The sequence below is a fragment of the Protomyctophum bolini genome (assembly GCF_963924005.1).
Source record: "Protomyctophum bolini genome assembly, chromosome: 12".
Classification (NCBI taxonomy): domain Eukaryota; kingdom Metazoa; phylum Chordata; class Actinopteri; order Myctophiformes; family Myctophidae; genus Protomyctophum; species Protomyctophum bolini.
In genome coordinates, this window is record NC_137873.1 from 9,891,373 (window position 1) to 9,911,734 (window position 20,362).

A 20,362-nucleotide genomic window follows, 5' to 3' on the forward strand; every position below is an offset into this window, starting at 1 on the left:
TCCATTTGGTTCAAAACTATCACTCATTTTCCTTTCCTTTCCTTTGTTTAAATAACTTAAGTCCATGCAGGATAACACATCGAAGAAGGTAAACTCATGAGCTACGTGTCCTCCTCTCTCCCTCTCACCAGACACGGAGACATGTGACTACGGATGGCACAAGTTCCAGGGTCACTGCTACGCTACTTCCCCACCAGGAAGAGCTGGGACGCGGCTGAGAGGGAGTGTCGTGTCCACGGGGCCCACCTGACCAGCCTGCTGTCCCACGAGGAGCAACACTACGTCAACCGTACGTCCCACAAACGCTAATATGGTATCCGTTTCGCATTCGGGTTCTTGGAAACGCCCCCCAGCCACTGCGCTAGTTTGACTGAGGTTAGGTTTAGGTATGCTTTACTGAGGTTAGGTTTAGGTATAGTTTTACTGAGGTTAGGGTTAGGTTTAGGTATAGTTTTACTGAGGTTAGGTTTAGGTATAGTTTTACTGAGGTTAGGGTTAGGGTTAGGTTTAGGTATAGTTTTACTGAGGTTAGGGTTAGGGTTAGGTATAGTTTTACTGAGGTTAAGGTTAGGGTTAGGTTTAGGTGTAGGCTGTCAATCACAGCGACTGGCCAGTCACAGCGCACCATTTACTCAAATGCGAAACGGGAACCATATCAGCCCCACAAACAGTTGCTCTTTAAACCTTTGCATGCGTTGTCTTCGGGTCAAAAAGACTGGCCGCCATCAAAAGAATAAAAATAAATAGTCATGTTCTTTTGTAAATGAACTCCCTCCTTGATCATGCTATGGCTTCACGCGAAAGCATTAACCCATTTAGACCTGAGTTAAAAAACATTCACTTTGAAAGAATATATATACAAAGATTTGCGCCGCATTCTTATGATTTTTCAAAAGCAGCAGACCTACAAGCTATGAGCTTGTTGGTCTGCTATTTTTTCAATAGATAAATTATAACACAATGTTTAAAACACCAAAAGGCTACACACTCCTTCTGCAGTGTCAAACTACACGCTATGCACTCCCTCTGCCGTGTCAAACTACACGCTATGCACTCCCTCTGCAGTGTCATGTTATGTTTTAGCTGTTGAACCCATTTTGGTGTTGGCATCATGTTATGCTTTAGCTATTGAAAAATAGCAGACCTGCAAGCGCGTAGCGCGTCACTCGGTTTGCGCGCTATGAGCTTGTAGATCTGCTATTTTTCAATATCCTGGGTACCGCCCTGGGTACCAGATTCAAAAAATGTCTTCTACATCCTGACAGATGTTTTGAGTTGACCAATATTTTGTAAAAAGAAACAATCGATTTGAAAATTTGTTTCTATTTGAGAACCTATCATCTCTTTTGCCTATATAATAAATAACATAACCCAAAATAGGGACACCAGATTGAAAGTGGTCAAAATCAGGACACACCAGCTGCATTATTGCAGATACTGATGAATACAATAAAATAAAATCACACGTGTGTGCATGTGTATTCTTAATTATTATACATCATCATCATCATACAGTACATCATCTCATAAACAACTGAATGTATGTGATTGGTTAGCCCATTTGCTCGTCTACATATGACGTGCATTTCTCCTTTCATTGTCAATGGCCAATATGAGACGTGTGAGGACAAAAGCTGTATATAGACGCCGCTAGACTGTATATAGACGCCGCTAGACTGTATATAGACGCCGCTAGACTGTATATAGACGCCGCTAGACTGTATATAGACGCCGCTAGACTGTATATAGACGCCGCTAGACTGTATATAGACGCCGCTAGACTGTATATAGACCGTGCTAGACTGTATATAGACCGTGCTAGACTGTATATAGACGCCGCTAGACTGTATATAGACGCCGCTAGACTGTATATAGACGCCGCTAGACTGTATATAGACGCCGCTAGACTGTATATAGACGCCGCTAGACTGTATATAGACCGTGCTAGACTGTATATAGACGCCGCTAGACTGTATATAGACGCCGCTAGACTGTATATAGACGCCGCTAGACTGTATATAGACGCCGCTAGACTGTATATAGACGCCGCTAGACTGTATATAGACGCCGCTAGACTGTATATAGACGCCGCTAGACTGTATATAGACGCCGCTAGACTGTATATAGACGCCGCTAGACTGTATATAGACGCCGCTAGACTGTATATAGACGCCGCTAGACTGTATATAGACCGTGCTAGACTGTATATAGACGCCGCTAGACTGTATATAGACGCCGCTAGACTGTATATAGACGCCGCTAGACTGTATATAGACGCCGCTAGACTGTATATAGACGCCGCTAGACTGTATATAGACGCCGCTAGACTGTATATAGACCGTGCTAGACTGTATATAGACGCCGCTAGACTGTATATAGACGCCGCTAGACTGTATATAGACGCCGCTAGACTGTATATAGACGCCGCTAGACTGTATATAGACCGTGCTAGACTGTATATAGACGCCGCTAGACTGTATATAGACGCCGCTAGACTGTATATAGACGCCGCTAGACTGTATATAGACGCCGCTAGACTGTATATAGACGCCGCTAGACTGTATATAGACGCCGCTAGACTGTATATAGACCGTGCTAGACTGTATATAGACGCCGCTAGACTGTATATAGACGCCGCTAGACTGTATATAGACGCCGCTAGACTGTATATAGACGCCGCTAGACTGTATATAGACGCCGCTAGACTGTATATAGACGCCGCTAGACTGTATATAGACGCCGCTAGACTGTATATAGACGCCGCTAGACTGTATATAGACGCCGCTAGACTGTATATAGACGCCGCTAGACTGTATATAGACGCCGCTAGACTGTATATAGACGCCGCTAGACTGTATATAGACGCCGCTAGACTGTATATAGACGCCGCTAGACTGTATATAGACGCCGCTAGACTGTATATAGACGCCGCTAGACTGTATATAGACGCCGCTAGACTGTATATAGACGCCGCTAGACTGTATATAGACGCCGCTAGACTGTATATAGACGCCGCTAGACTGTATATAGACGCCGCTAGACTGTATATAGACGCCGCTAGACTGTATATAGACGCCGCTAGACTGTATATAGACGCCGCTAGACTGTATATAGACGCCGCTAGACTGTATATAGACGCCGCTAGACTGTATATAGACGCCGCTAGACTGTATATAGACGCCGCTAGACTGTATATAGACCGTGCTAGACTGTATATAGACGCCGCTAGACTGTATATAGACGCCGCTAGACTGTATATAGACGCCGCTAGACTGTATATAGACGCCGCTAGACTGTATATAGACGCCGCTAGACTGTATATAGACGCCGCTAGACTGTATATAGACGCCGCTAGACTGTATATAGACGGTGCTAGACTGTATATAGACGCCGCTAGACTGTATATAGACGCCGCTAGACTGTATATAGACGCCGCTAGACTGTATATAGACGCCGCTAGACTGTATATAGACGCCGCTAGACTGTATATAGACGCCGCTAGACTGTATATAGACGCCGCTAGACTGTATATAGACCGTGCTAGACTGTATATAGACGCCGCTAGACTGTATATAGACGCCGCTAGACTGTATATAGGATGGATTGGGGGTAAGTCCCTGCGACATACTAGCGTCATGTCCAGGGGGTGTCCTTGTACATCAAGCTGCCTCACGCTACAGAAACAGGAGATAGGCTCCTGCCCGGCTTGGCAAGGCTACTACGGTTCAGAGTTCGACTGTACTGTATGTTTCTGTCTATCTAAGAACCCATTGGCTATTGTCTGATGAGGATTTACTGTCTGGGGGTAAGGGCCAATGGTTCTGGGCTTCCGTTGTAGCCAGTGGATATCCGGGCCACGCCTTCCACTACCATGTGTCCGGTCGGAGTTGGGAGATGACTAGAAGTTTACACCGGGATAAAAGTTCATCTGGCGATATCGATGGGTTTCGAGCTGGTTTTGACTGGAGATTGTATTTCAGGAATTGCATTCCGCCTCTTTTTCTCGCCACATAGACCGTTTACCTGGATGCTAAAGTCGTGTTACCAAAGCCCGTTCAATTGTAATTGGTCAGTACTACTCAACGACTACAATCTGAAACCAGAACACTTCTGAAACCAAACATATTGCACCTCGCCTTTCATACTCTGAATTCATATCCAGGATATCTGTTTATAAAAATCTATATATGTCTTGACTGACTTATGGTGCGTGGATGTGTGCACTGCACATACGATACGATAAATTATTATGGAACAGTGGATCGAAAGATATTATTATCTTCATTGTAAAACATGTTACAGTTGCCTCAACTTGAATCTGTACAAGTATGATTGTTCTGAATAGACATGAGAAAATTGGACTATACCGGGCCATAAATATTACAATAAGTATTAACCCATTCTGAACGGGAACCCATTTTGGTGTTGGCATCATGCTATGCTTTAGCTATTGAAAAATAGCAGATCTACAAGCTCATAGCGCGCCACCGAGTGGCGCGCTACGAGCTTGTAGGTCTGCTATTTTTGAAAAATCGAAGAACGACTGACATTTTTAGAATCTGATCTCAGGTCAGAATGGTTTCATCAGACCAGTGTGTGTCCAGTGGAAACCTCGTATGAATCTGATCTCAGGTCAGAATGGGTTCATCAGACCAGTGTGTGTCCAGTGGAAACCTCGTATGAATCTGATCTCAGGTCAGAATGGGTTAATAATAAGTCATGTTGCGTGCACTCAGTGTCAACCCTTCCCGGTCTGCAGGGATGAAGCTGCCGTCGCGCGTGCCCACCCAGGTGGACAGTGACGAGGAGCACAAGTGGAACCAGACGGAGGAGTATGGACACGGGACTCGCTGCTGCTCCTGTCCCAAGACCGACAAGGAGCTGAAGAAGGAGAAAGAGGACTCGGAGTACCGCAAAACCTTTGAGAATTATCTTCACAACGAGGTCTTCGAGATAAAGTAAGTAAGACTTATGGAGCTCTCGTTTGCAAGGCAACTGGAAGCTTGTGTAGGCAGTGGTTTTAGGATGTTTAGAGTTTTAGAGTTTTATTAGGATCCCCATTAGCTGGTGCATAGCAGCAGATAATCTTCCTGGGGTCCACATAGAACATAAAAACATGACATTCGACATGATATATAAATATCATTGTATATCCGTATTGTATATCCGTATTGTATATCATTGTATATCCGCTATCATTGTATATCCATTGTATATCCGCATTGTATATCCGATATTCCGCTTACGACTCTCATTGCACCAGGAATATTAGATTCCTTCTTCATAATTGTCAAATCTTCAAGGAAATATCAATTGGTTCCCATAAGACTGTGCTTGATGGTGTATTTATTTTTTACCTTCCTCTGCCTCACAGCTTATTCTTCCAAATAAAACAAGATTACAAATGAAAGCAAACACGCTAAAACATCATCCATAAAGTTACGTTTTTAATTGTATGTCCAATCAACCGTATATCAACATTGTCAGTTGGTCAGTTCGGCATATAATCTTTCTTTCTTTCTTTTGACGGGACACTGCATATTAATGACCTGACCAATGTAATATAAATACACCGGATTTAGCTAATTTCAACAAACATGAAAACAAGCAGTCAATACATTACACAGGAATACAAAATGGGTCCAAAATGTGCAAAGTAAGTAATAAGTATGCAAACTATATCTATTTTAAGGCTAAGACCAAAACAACGTTTTACTTGGCTCATGTGTGCCCTAAGAAAATAGCAGCGTTTTGAGTTGTGTATAAAGTGCAGTATTCTCATCTATACCATGTTTCTGATATATCTCTAGGACTAGATTCTCTACTTCTCATTTGTACAATCTTCAATCTTTGTACAATCAAGGCTGTGTGGGTCAAAATACTGTACTCTGCTGCAACATGTTGTCACTTTGTCACATTGCTTCATCCATCCACACGTTTCTGCCTGAACTGATGTGGAACCATTATTTGTGCTTGTTGTTTTTCCAGCCTCTATATCTGGTGATGTAGGCGTGATCCATGTGTTGGAACGAGAGGACGACTTGGAGTGGGTCCTGCGTGATGGGCCCACTCCTCCTTATATGGTTATTATGGAGGCCCAGTTGTTTACCAGGTGCAAACATGTGTACACACACACACACACACACACACACACACACACACACACACACACACACACACACACACACACACACACACAATGATATCATCATACTACCTACTACAGTTAAAATACTACATGATGCCGTTCTTCCACACTTACAGTCAGCTAACTTAGTACATCCACTAATTTGTTTTCCCATTATGTTCTTAAACTTGACTTCATAATGGAAGTCAACGGGTCTGGATCGGGGCTGAAACCTTGCTCAGATTTGGAGTCCTACATCTTGGACATGTCATAGACGGCTGACATCACAGGCTGGCCACATGAAGTCTGCGATCCGTTCCCATGTGCATTCCGAGATCCACACGATTTCTCATACCAAATGGGTAAATGTTTATTCTAAAATGGATCCATTGGTTCATGCTCCTCAGGCCCAACATGTTGAAGCTGAAGAGCGCCCCCCGCAGGGTGGCTGGGGTTGCTGTGATAGCACCCATTGAGAACCCCGGGGGCCCCCTGGGCTTCTCTCCTCACACCACCTGTCCCAACGAGAACACGGGTGAGTCACACCAAAGCAACCAATGATACAATGTTGCAATGGACCAAAATGCCTTTCACTGACCGTTATGTTTGTCGCAACCTTGTCTTTAGCTTTCTTCAGCAAGTTTAACCGCAACAACAACCAATATAACTGTTGTAGCCCTAATTGTACAGTGTATAACAGTAATGGGAACTGACACAGTGGAAGCGTCACCATTGACACTGTAAACCTTGAATTGCTGATCGGTCCTCTCATGTGTCATTACAGGCGTCTATTCAGAGAGCTATGACCCCAGCCTGGCCCACTGTAACGCCACATTATGGAACCCCAATGGAAACGGGCTCTCCTACGAGGAGTTTGGCTTCCCTGTCTTCTCCCTGAAAAACGACAACGAGACCGAATTCATACGACAGGTAAGCCTGTTGATCTGTTTGGCACATATTCACCAATGTCTACCAATATGCTTAACTCATAAACCAACTAAATGGAAAATGTAGGCACTCCAAAATATAAGATGCAAGACTGGCTCAGATGCAATTTCTCACACTGACGCGTTTCGGCAGAGCCTTCTTCAGAGTAGACTAAACTTTTTAAACTTTTTAGTCTGCTCTGAAGAAGGCTCTGCCGAAACGCATCAGTGTTATCGTAAATAAATATATACACAGAAATTGCATCTGACCCAGTCTTGCATCTTTTATTTTAGAGTTCCACTTTTTCCATTTAGTTGGTCTATGAGTTAAATTATTTCCAAAGCTGAGCACCCACTGCCTCAACCAAGGGCAGTTTCCAGAGGAAGCGCACCTGTTTTTCTTTCTTTATCTACGAATATACTGTCGCTGTTGAGTGGAAAACCGTGTATATCGTTGCTGAATAGAAACCTTGCATCTCCACATTTCTACTTTTTATGTTTCATTGTAAATTAATGCCCTACTACTTATACATTGAAGTAACTTCACCCACAAGAGTATCGCACAAAGGTTGTTGAAATAGCTGATTTACAAGCTTACATCGGCTATTGTCCCTATTTTTAAATGTTTTTTAAATACTAAAAAAGGAAAAATGGTAGACATACAAAGTGACAGTTTCCACCCGACTGCGGCAATATAAAAAAAATTGGAAAGACACTTTTTATGTAAAGTGTGACCAATGGCATTACTCTGTCAAGACGGGACAATATGTGGAATTTATGAACACTTTAAGAAAGAAAGTGGAAATAATTACTGCTTGGTTACTGTGGAATGTTGATGTTCCTTAAAAATAGCCGATCTACAAGCTCAAAACACATTGCTGTATTAGCTTTTCGATCTGCTATTTTCCTAAAAAGAGATTTGTTGTTGAGGGAAATTCTAGGGGATCTAGTAAGTATCTTAATTTAATTAAAGTTGAAAAAGGAAGGGAAGTTCGCACACTGTAACTCACCAGACCTGATAAAGACCCACAGTGGTCAAACCATTCCCTTCCTTCTCCTATGTATGTATTGTATCGTTGTTCAGCACCTGATTCGTTTTTTGTTGGGATGTGTGTGCTTCACTTTGGACTCTTATTTTTAATTCAAGTTGACACAGAGCCTGACGTTGATGTTTAAAACCATAATGTCACCACCAAGCCGCTGAGCTCACATGACCTACTTTAACTTCCTTTCACCTCAACACTTGGTTTCAGCCGTTGGCTTAAAGGCAAGGCAAGTTGTGTAGTGCAATTCTTACACAAAGGCAATTCAAGGTGCTTCGTGTGATATGAAAGAAAGAAAGTGGTTTAGGGATTTAAAAGCATAAAAATTAATACAAATGTACGAGATATACTATATATATTATATATATATATATTAAACAAATGTAATGGTGTATTTATTGCTATTCATCAGGATTATGGTTATTGTATGAAGCTGGGCACACTGCAAGAGTTTAAAATGTCAAACCCATTTTGAAATCGGGTTGCATCCTGCACTTCTCTATAATCTCAAACATGCACAGTGCACAGGCTACAAATATTTTTAAATAATTGCGCTTCACACACTTCCAAGATATTAAGAGTATTGTCTTGCCCACCACAACAATGAAGGCAGAAGCGACTGTCAACTCTCCGCTACACTGTAGATTTGTTTCTCTTGGCTATCGACCATTCCAGATAAGCATCAAGCATGTTTGATAATGATTGCGGTGGCCCCAAAGCGTCTGAGCAGATCGGGAGATATTAAGATTGGATCTGTGAACCCCTCACACTCTACAGGCTCATCTGGGCAGATAATCGGTTGCTCTCTAACCAAGATCCGGCACCGCAATTGTCGAGATGGGCCTTTCCAACCCAGAATCTCCCCGATTATCCTGTAGTGTGAGCCTAGCTTTTGGTCTATATTACGGCTTTAGGGGTATAAACCTCAAACTTGTGTTTAACCACTTTAAACCATGGCATCCCTATTTTGGCCATGTCATTATAGACAAAAATATTTGTTACTGCAGATCTCCAAGCTCACAACGTGCTGTGAGCTTGGAGATCGTCTATTTGTTGTATGATGAAGATGAAGTACAGTACTATATAGGGGGCTTAAGGGTTTTAAGGCAGTGGATTGTTTTAGGATGGGCTTAATGGCCTTACACTTCCTCACTAAAGCACCTGTTGTACCGTCGGTTTGTCTCCATCCACACCCAACAGTGCTACCAGAAGCATAACCAGATCATGAACAACGGAACCCCTGAGTACCCGCTGTGTGCCATGCAGCTCTATTCCCACATGCACGCTGTGACCGACACGGCCACCTGCATGAGACGCAATGACATCAACTTCAGCTTCAGCATTAACCCAGGTAGGTAATGCACTTTGCACACATGCACACTCAAGCTTGCACATAACAAATTGCACCCACTGGTGAATCAATATGAGTGTAGTTCCACTGCTAGAGCCTGAAGTGGTCTGGTGTGACCAGCCCTCTCGGTTAACCCATTCTGACCTGAGATCAGATTCATACGAGGTTTCCACGGGACACACACTGGTCTGATTAACCCATTCTGACCTGAGATCAGATTAAAAAAATGTCAGTCGTTCTTCGAATTTTTCAAAAATAGCAGACCTACAAGCTCGTATCGCGCCACTCGGTGGCGCGATATGAGCTTGTAGATCTGCTATTTTTCAATAGCTAAAGCATAACATGATGCCAACACCAAAATGGGTGCCCGGTCAGAATGGGTTAAGGGACTTTTTTGCTCTGAATGTATCCTCAGACAGCACTGATTCTCAGGCTCTGTATGGCCTCCAACAAGCCTTGGAGGAAGGGCACAGAGGAGGCACTTTATACACAACTCACTTTAGTATACAAATGCCTATATATATATATATACTGTATTTCCCTCTAAAATGCTGCTATTTTCTTAGGTCACACATGAGCCAAGTAAAAAAATGTTTTGGTTTTAGTTGCCTCAGGATAAAAAAGTCCCCTCTCCAACGTAATCTCGTCGGTTTATTGGCAGTACATGTAGTAAGTATTGCGTTATGTCTGGCTGGGTTCTTCCAGTCTTTTGTTTAGAGTTTTGCTGATTTTGGTTTATCGTGCTGTTGCGACAAAAGAAAGTGATGGTTGGTGTATTGTATTTTCCTGGTGTGTTCAAAAGCACTCAGAGTAAACGATATTAGATAATGTGTGTGATTCTTTACATTTTTATTGTGAGTATATCATGGCATGTGAATTATGCATGTCTGACAATAATCCCATGTTTCTCTCTGTATTTAGAGATGGTGTGTGATCCTTTGGGTGGCTATAATGTGTGGGCTTCTACCAAGGCCATAAATGACACTGCAAAGGGCCACAAGGAGAACGAGTCTGTGGTCATAGCAGCAACCAGGGTGAGTAACTCAAACTGCCTACTGTGTGTGTCTTATCAAGACAACAGTTATTTGTTTTCATAGTTCCATAGTTTTTAGCTGTACATACACTATGTTTTCCTGTATTTATTTGGCTGGATGTGGTTTTATTTTTTATATATATATTTTTGGGGGCATTTCTGCAGAGAGACAGAGTGATACACAGCAAAAGTCACGCCTGGGAATCAAACCTGCAACTCGCTGTCAGGCTGCATTATAGCCTACTGTATATGTGGTATGCGCCTAACCGCTAGGCCAGTGGAGCCCCAGGATGGGGCTTTCTGCAGTCTTAGAAAATACAAGTAGCTAAAGAAAGTCCTGAATGCAATTCTTTATTCTTTATTCGGATCCCAATTAGCTTCCGCAAAGTGGTCGCTAGTCTTCCTGGGGTCCACATAAAAATGTATACAATAAAAACAGATAATTTAAATTTGAAACAGACAAGATCTAGTTATCAGCTAAAACAGTGAAGTTGCTCTGCATTTAACAGAGACAACGACCAATGGTAACAAATACGGTGTTTACACAAAACCAATACAATAAGAATAAGGTACAAAAGATAGAAAAAAACTAAACTTCATCTATAAAGGACTCAATCTCATCAATTTATGTTTCAGTAATTTGAGCTGTTTTAAATTCATAATGGACATGTTAAAGTGAATGTTTTACCCATGCAAGGTATTTCTTTGTAGGGAGTGAAACCCTTCTTGTGCCGTACGAGTAGGCCCAGAGACCAGACAGAGTCTACATTCCTGCATAATTTACGGGCACCTTTTGATTGATGGAACCATAAAATAGGCCACGACATGTTAAGCTGAAGTACTTACCCAGATATGATCTTCACTCATCAGCTTTTCCATCTCCGCTCCTTTACCTCCCTACTACTTTATTCCATACACCCTGACATTCCCTTCCCTTACCTTCTGTCTTCCCTCTTTGCTCCTCTCTTCTTCCCGTCTCCTCCTCTCCGAACCTCTCTCTTCTCCTTTCCTCTCCTAGCTGGACAGCAGGTCATTCTTCTCAGAGGTTGGCCCCGGAGCCGAGTCCGGAGTGTCAGGCTTCATCACTCTGCTGGCTGCTGCCCACGCCTTGCGGGACGCCACAGAGGACGCCAACCTGCCACGCACCATTCTCTATGCTTTCTTTCAGGGGGTCAGTACTTCCACTGAGTTACTCTCTAGGCCTTTGGCCAACTCTCTGATCCAGCTGTAGAAATAAGCTTGCTTTTAGATTGCCAACATTGAAAGCAAACGATAATGTTAAGCTTGACACAGTGCTACAAATAATTTACTGTGATCCAAGAGGATTAGAAAAGGTGGTATGGGCATAAAGAAGGCCGCTAACTAAGTAATCAAAGACGAGAAAGTCAAAAGAGCTAAGAAAGAAGAGAGCAAAAAAGATTTTAATCAAGAGATAAGAGTTAAAAAGGAATTGAAGCAAGAAAGCTTAGAGTTGTAAGAGTTAAAGAGCTAGAAGAACATAACTCTGAAAAGAGAAGAGGTGGGTTCTTCACCGAGTTCTCATGGTCTGGGAATTTACATTTATGTGCCTTTTCGCGTTGACAGTTTTGACAGTCAGATCAAAGGGCAGATCTACAGCTGTAAATCTAACCTACTCTACCTGTAGTACATGTACTCATCTGGAACAGTCTTATCCTCCCTACTCTTGACTCACAGACGTGTTACCAGACAGCTCTTAAACAGGCTGTTGACCTGATTCATGTTCACCATTTCATAGTTGCGTCTTCTAAGGTGTGCCAGCCATGTATTTAGGACAGCATTTCCTGTGCTTAGTTTCATGTTACATATCCATTTTGAGGTGTTGTTATCCTATCCAGAGTAGCACACAGTGAATGAGCTGAGCAGCAGGACACCGACACATAATGGATTATGGGGCTCGATCTTATGATCATAACGCCCCCATCATACACACACACACACACACACACACAATATTTCCATTGCTTCATTTAGTTTTTTCGATGTGGCATTAATCAGCAATTTCCCCTCCGACCCCAGGAAGCCTTTGACTACATCGGTAGCTCACGTATGGTGTATGAGATGGAGAACAAGCGGTTTGCCATCGACCTGGACAATGTTCACTCAGTCCTTGAGGTCGGACAGGTATGTAACTGTATACGTCTCGATGACGCAAACCTCGATGAAACGCATTGTAATCGACGACAGCCATGTAACCCATGTTGGAGTGGTTATCAGCACCTTGATTATTGAGTATAGTCATAGTATACTATCACAGACATCTTGGTCACAGCATAGATGTGCATTTTCATCATGCATTACCCTGAATTCATCATTCATAAGTCACTGCGGAATTGGATAGGCCAATGCACAAAATCCCATCCTTGCCGCTCACTGTCTTTATTGTAAAACGAGTACCCTCAATAAGGCTGATTGGGTTTCAACATCACCTTACACACACACCTTTTGTTCTTTATTTAACTCGCTGCTCTTTTATGTAAGTGTCTATTGTGCAGTTGTAACCCGATCTCTCTATGAACCATATTTCCCATTGGTTTCTCAATTCTGCTTGAAGGTGGGGCTTCGTAACGGCCCCAACCTGTGGCTCCACTCCGACCCGGTGTCCAGGAGGAACGCCAGCATTGATGGGCAGGTTTGTACTGTAGCTGTGTGTGTTGTTACTGTGTATGAACGTTTTCCTATGTTGAGCAGGGGTTCTAAAACATTTAATGTCAAGGAACCCAATAGAGTGCACACATGCAACCATCTGTGCTCTCTTCGTTAACAGACCTGTAAGGGCCCATTTGGAACCCCCTCAAGGACCCCTGAGGTTTCCTGAACCACTGGTGTAGACTGTAGTGTAGCGCATCACTGTGAGAACGTTTCTACTGAGATGCAAACGAGTGTCTTGTGTAATTATTTGGTCTAAGTACTAGAACTAGTACTATGTACTAGAACCATAACAGAAACGTGGAACCAAAATTGTGATGCCAGGTTGAAAGTGGTTAACATTTTCAAAAATATTAAATTTGTTTTAAGTAGCAGCTCACAACACGATAGATTGGCTATTGTCGCTGTGTGACAATGTCATCAAAGTTTAAAGAACAGTAGTACTACCAAGATGTATTGATCACAGAGGCTTTTACAATGCAAATGGTATACACACTTTTATATTATAGTAGACAATGTTATAGTATTATTATTACATAATGTCTAGTAGACATGTAATAATACATAGCTTTGTGTGAGTGATTCTTTTCCACATCCTTCCCATCCATAACAGGTAGTAAACCTGTTGGAGAACCTCAAGAAAGCTGCAGTGAACACCACATTCACAGTGTCTGAGCCCACTGTCTCCCAGCCTCTGCCACCCTCGTCCTTCCAGCGTTTTCTGAGAGCTCGGCCCATCCCTGGTGTTGTCATCACTGCACACCAGTCCGCGTTCAACAACAGGTGACTGGGGCTTTCCTTGGCTCGTATTTTTATACTGTTCCAATCATCCTATTCATTGTCTGACATATTGCGGTATTTTGTTATATTACAAAAACATTTGAATTGTTTTCCCCTGTGTCCACACTCCACAGGTACTATGAGAGCATGTATGATAATGCAGCCAGCCTGAACTTGACGTATCCACAGGACCTGAGCCCAGAGCAACAGCTTGTGCGTGTCACGGACACAGCCAAGGTACCACTTACTGTATTTTAACCACATTAACCCGCGTCCCCGTTTTTACCAACCAGTTTCAAACCAGTGAGGGGAGGGAGGGGCTAGCGCACACCGTGCCCACCGCAGTCGGTGCAGAAGTCAAGGCAGAATGAAGCCCACAACACACCGGCTGCGTCGCGCGGTGGACACAGCCGCCTCCATTATTTTCAATGAACCTATCGCACACCGGCTCCGTCCGCCGCGTCGCGCCGTGTCACCTGGCGCCGCCTGGCGCGCCGATAGAACACAGTTCTATTTTCCAGGCGGCGCCGCGCAACGGGATTGAGACTGCTGTGGAACATGAACTCGTGAAGCATGTGTTGAAAGAAAAACTACAACTACTACTTTGGTGTTGAAATTTCTCTAACTATTAAATAATATAGCCTTTCCATATGAGTATCTTTTTATATTTGTCCAAGAAGAATATAGGCAGTAGCATATTACGTTTAAACTAAAACATTATAGTGGCTATAGGCTATTATGGAGAATGTACATTAACTCGTTTACCTCAGAGAATGTTTTCATTATGTATACAACCATAAAATGGTCTATTGTCTAATCTAATGGAATAAATTGATGATCAAATGGAGGAGTTTTGACGATTCAACTAACTGTAACTAGGGCCGTCGCCTTGCCCCCCCGCCCCCGCCACTCCCTCCCCTTACTGGTGCAAAACAGGGACCCAGGTGTCCCTATTTTTGTGTTTATTTTATTTTTTCAAAACTAACTAAAATTAAAAAAAATAGTCAGTAGTCAATCTACAAGTTCACAATGCATCGCAAGCTTGTGCAGTTACATTTTGTCCATATATTCTATTGCACTCAATTAAAATTATACTGAACTTTGGCTCCTTTGTACTAATCTCTGCTTTATTACCAGGCACTGACGGAGGTGGCGTCCACGGTTGCCCGTTCTCTCTACCTGCAGGCTGGTGGAGCAGAAACCCAGCTGCCCACCATCAATGCAGACCCTCAAATAGTAAGATGATCAAACTGAGGCCATGTTGCAAGATATGGTCATTGTAGTGTTGTTTTAATTGCAAAGAAAGTCAGGGTTATGTTTTCCAATGCAGACAAAAACTAAACTTGATTTTATCATGATGTGATACAAACTTTGCCTTGGACTTGTTGAAGTGAGGTACAAAGACATTTTCTTTTCACCCATCTGCAATGAAAGCTATTGACTTTAAGGCAAGTTTTTCTAATTAGTGGAATCCAATTCCATGTAAATACAAATGTTATGCTTTGGAATATTGTCAATAGTAATTGTAGAAATTAATGTACTGTATTTTTTGTATTCAATATAACCTTAAATCCAAGTATGAAAACAATTTGTGAAACTGGCCACAGATATAACTGCATAGCTCCAAAATGCAGTTCTAGTCATTTTAACGGTACAATCCTGTGATTTTACAGCATTTTGTCCCTGTCATTAATCCGTTATTTTTTTACATGTATACATATGATTGATCTTGAAGAAATAAGCTGAACCAATGACAATCTCCTTTCTCTGTCTGTCCCAGGTCACCCAGTTGCTGTATGGATTTCTAGTTCGATCAAACAACTCCTTTTTCCAGGCGGCGTTACACCCAGAACTTCAGAAAATCCTAAGTGAGTTGACCTGCTTGTTAAAGGGGCATTTTACAGTTCAGGTTAATAAATGCTACTGCAGATGAAAAACATGGCAGGCTAGTAATCAACACAGAGCTGGAGCAAATAAAATTCATAATGTTGTGTTGCTTTTCAGGTGTGCCCAGAGCCATGGCATAGACGGTAGTCAACAATATGACAATGCACATCATTTGCACACTTAGATCTATCACACTCATTATTAATTGTATTAGCTGGAGTAACATAAGGTCACCTGCAGTCTGCCAAATGTTTTAGCTGCTGTTTTAACCTGAACTCTAAAACAAACTACACAATTTGCCTATCACCATTTATTTCCTTAATTCAAGTTTTACAAGGTGTACAGTGTTATATACCAGGAGGGCTACTGCATGAATTACTATATGATCGGTTAATAAATGACCGATCAATATGACTTTTTGCATTTGCTATATTTTTACCTGACTTACTATTTTCCTATCTGTTGTTGGCAACTGAAGATCCCTTGAGGGTTCAATAAAGGTCTGTCCTGTCCTGTGGATGTAGGAGAAATGCTAAAACATGCTTTGGTGCTTTTTTATATCTTTCTGACAAGCTATGTCTCTTTATTTATCAGAGAATGAGCCACCAGAGTACTACGTGGGTGTGTGGAACAACCCATCCCACACCTCCACTCCCACTCTTCTGGTCCAGTATTTACTGGCCAACCTGACCGGCACCGTGATTAATATCACCCAGGACAACTGCATGGGTCGGAAGGAGAATGATACGGGTGTAAGTTATGTCAACATCATGTCGTCTCTGACGCCACCATTCAGTATTTTAGTCTGACGTCATTTTGTAGTGCTACGTTACGTCCGGGTCAAAGTGGCACCAGCTCCCGTCTGCATCTCATTGTAAATAGAATACCTAAACGCGTGAATCTTTTTACAATGACGTTATTTTTCAGAAAGGAAGCCATTGAGTTGCTTCCAACTCGAGTAAAATTATTAATGTTTTGTACAAGTGTCCATGACAAAAACAATATATGATGTGGAGACAAGAAAGACTATTATTATCATTATTATTGAAGGTGGTAACAGTCCATTTGCTCAGTAAAATATTTCGGGGGAATATTTAGAATGTTTGCAGCCAGGCTTGAGTATGTTGAATCTAGTTTGCATTAACGAGGATTTAGTTGACACAATGAAATAATATGGCGATAGTATTCCGTGTGGGGCAGATGGCCTGTCACAGCCAGATTTGGGAGAGCAGCGCAGCTTTGTTGTTGTGAGGAAAGCGGTAAAATTAGACTTTCGTGGTTGTTTTCGTCTCAGATTTAGTCAGACGGAGCGCCACAGTATAACTCCATGGGGACACAAAAGCGACACAAAAGTAGGACCCGGAAGTATCTCAGGAGGGGGCGCTCACGTCACAGCTAAAATACTGAATAGGATTCATTTGTTTTGGATTTGTTGTAAATCTGTTGTCTCTTCCTTTCAGATGTATTCCTACCTGTGGGTACAGGGCGTGGCTCCTTCCAACATCACCATGCCGGAGGGCTACTGCGTGCGCTCCTCTGTGCGCCTCTCCAAAGCCGTGTCGCCGGCCTTGGACATCCTGTTCGAGTACAGCTCCAAAGATTACTCCACGTGGACAGAGTCTCGGTGGAAGTTCATCCGAGCACGCATATTCCTCGTCGCCAGCAACGATCTGGAGGCAAGTATTATTATTTTTTTAACAAAGTCTATCCCCTGTGCCTCTTCCAGAACTTACTCTTATCTCCCACAGAAAAGGAATAAAGTTTGCAACATTTCTCAGCTCCACTTGTTTATTGCGTCCCACTGAGCCTCATTGTGTGATTTCCTGTCTGTCTGGGGGAAACAAGGTTATTCCCCAACTGGCAACACCAGAATAGTGAGTCTTGTGTTGCCAGTCGATTGTGGAGCTCCACCTACCGATTTTGTCTGGTGACATCTAAATTCAGTGTAAGAGATAAAACTGGAGATTAAAATAAATAACTGCATTGCAGAACCAAAGCAATGACCCTAGGGAAGTCTTTCATCGGTACAGTGATATGATTCGGTTCCAAAGCAGTAGGCAAACTAGGCATAGGTTTTGCGGCCATTTTCTCCACTCTTCTATCCACTACATTGAATTTGAATTAACACGACTCTGCAGAATAACAGAAGAATGACTCTTAATCTCTCTCTCTCCTCTATACATCTGTCCCCTCTCTTCCCCAATCTCTCCACCACTCCTGTCCTCCCCGCTTTTCTCTGGTTATCTTTCCCCTCCATATCTCCCTCTTGTCTCTGTCTTCCACTCTCTCACCTTCCTCATCACTCCAGATGCTGACCCTGGGCGTGGGTATTGGTATCCTGTTATCATCGCTATTCCTGACATACGTCATCAGCTCCAAGGCCGAGATGCTCTTTAGCTCGGGCAGGGAACCCACCAACGCCACCTACTGAGTCAAAAATACAACAACACCTTAGTGGGTGGGCTTCAAACCCACAACTACTACATCATCTACAACTTCTACTCCCAAACAAACATGGACATGACTGGTTTTTAAAACTCACAATTCAAAAGTTTAGATACAAATGAGCAGGGTTGTTTTTTTATGTTTTAAATGGACTCACTCGAGTGAGGCAGGAGATGGAGTTGGACTCCCAGCAGGATCAAAGTGCACTGGGCTCAGGATCAGGGTCTGTCAGTGCTCCAACTCAAGTGTAAAAAGATGTTCATATTCTTTTCTTTTTTTCCTTCTATTTGCAAAGAATGTTTGTTTACTGTAACATGGGATTAGGCACTAAGCATCATTGGAACTTAGAATTTGTGTGTGAGAGAGAGTGAATGAGTGAACCACTGAAATAAATGAGTGATTTTAGTTGTACAAAGTGTGTGTGTGTGTGTGGGTGAGAGAGAGTGTGAGAGATGCAATTTTTTTGTGAGTGTGTACAAATGTGTGAAAGATTACGATGGTATGTGCAATACTATAGTTGTCTTCTCTGTCTGTAGTTAATTCATTTATCAGGCAGACCTAATGGAAAGGAACAATTTTTCCTTTCCAGAGAAATGGACTTAAGCCTGATTTATACTTACTTGTGTGCCAGTGTCCCGTACCTAAAGTAACGGACCCACAAGCTCACAACTTGACCAGCTGTTTCGGTGCACAATACACAGTTACAGAGAGCAGCCCAGTATAAATCTGCCATTAAGGGTGTTTCATGAATGACCACTAATGCACCCAGATTAGAATGAAAATACAGTTGTACTGTATGATTTTGTTAGTTTAAAAACACATTTCACAGTGTTTTAATATGGTAGATTTTTTTTTCTTTTTTGAGATTTTGATTATATGCATCATACTTGACCTTTTTATGTATGTGTTGTATGTATTTGTTTGTTTCATTCATGGCGGGTTATGTCTGACCAACCGGGGAATAGTTTTGATGATTCGTTGCCTTGATAACAAAATAAAACAATGCTTCTCCAGTTCTTTTGTAGGCGCACAATTAAATTAAAAAATGAACTGCGTGCTGAAAACACAACTGCTTGTCCCAATATTCATGGTGTTTAAGATTTTGACATGTCCATTGTGCACGATCCACCTTTGGTTTCTACTCCCAGCCCACTTGTTGATCAACACAAACCATTTTGCTGAGATCTACATTATTTGTGATTGCGTTTATTGGCGTATTGAATGTAGGACAGTACATCATTTAAGAAAATGTATGGTCTGCCATATATAGCTGCCTGTATGGTCTTGTCTGTCTCATATAAATAGTCTGATTTTGAAGAAGCCACTGATCCTGGCAGCTTCTAAAGCCCATAGCCCGGAGGAACATTCGCGTTGTGACTGGCTAGTTTGTTGTCGAGCAACTGGCGAGCATACAATATTGTACACATTAATATATTAATCTGGACAACAACACCACCTACATTGACCGTGACACTGACAGAGCAGAGAGCAGCCTGTCATTTACTCAGTCCACATGAAAGAAAGATTGTGTTGGGTGTAGTGTAGTCATTCGCCAAGAATAGATATATTAAACTTGAATTACTTCTCAATTAATAGATAAACCTTGCTAGTTGCTACGTTTACAAATAGAATAGAATATCTTATCCAGACTTAACGGGCTAGTTCATTACACGCACAGTAGATTATTGTTGTCACTCTCAATAATAACATTCTGTTACATCACCTTTGGTGTCCCTATACATTTATGTTACCTGTCGTCACCTGCTTCCTGGTCATGTGACTTCAGTAACCAATACACGACAGCTATGTCCCACAAAACTCCCTTCAAAATAAAAGCATTTGGCTCAAAGGAAAACGACTTGTTTCACAATAAGATCATAATAACAATGTCTGTTCACCCAGAATATAGAAAAGTTCAGTAGAAAACGTGTTTGGGTTCTTTACAGTTACAGACACAGAGAGGGGGGAGGGGGGGCTAGAGAAAGCAATATGAGATATTTTATGATCTTGTGATTGCAGTACAATACTGTTAAATCAACAGCCTACAATGGTATAGAAGAGGAGACTGACTGGCTTGCTGGCTGACTGACTGACTGACTGACT

At 42.3% G+C, this 20,362-nt stretch overlaps 1 protein-coding gene across 1 annotated transcript; it reads left to right on the plus strand.

Annotated features, from left to right (window-relative positions):
• Nucleotides 1-153: 153 nt before the first annotated feature.
• LOC308326050 (nicastrin-like) lies at nucleotides 154-19,328 on the plus strand (the record flags this gene model as incomplete). Its single annotated transcript, XM_080778861.1, has 18 exons — nucleotides 154-289; nucleotides 4,760-4,958; nucleotides 5,864-5,868; nucleotides 5,989-6,112; nucleotides 6,535-6,662; nucleotides 6,912-7,057; nucleotides 9,297-9,447; nucleotides 10,369-10,481; nucleotides 11,499-11,651; nucleotides 12,518-12,622; nucleotides 13,053-13,130; nucleotides 13,761-13,930; nucleotides 14,062-14,164; nucleotides 15,065-15,163; nucleotides 15,708-15,795; nucleotides 16,409-16,566; nucleotides 17,275-17,490; nucleotides 18,123-19,328. The coding sequence occupies 18 exons, from the start codon at nucleotides 154-156 to the stop codon at nucleotides 18,243-18,245; spliced, it is 2,295 nt and encodes a 764-aa protein (XP_080634987.1). The 3' UTR covers nucleotides 18,246-19,328.
• Between the last annotated feature and the right edge of the window lie 1,034 nt (nucleotides 19,329-20,362).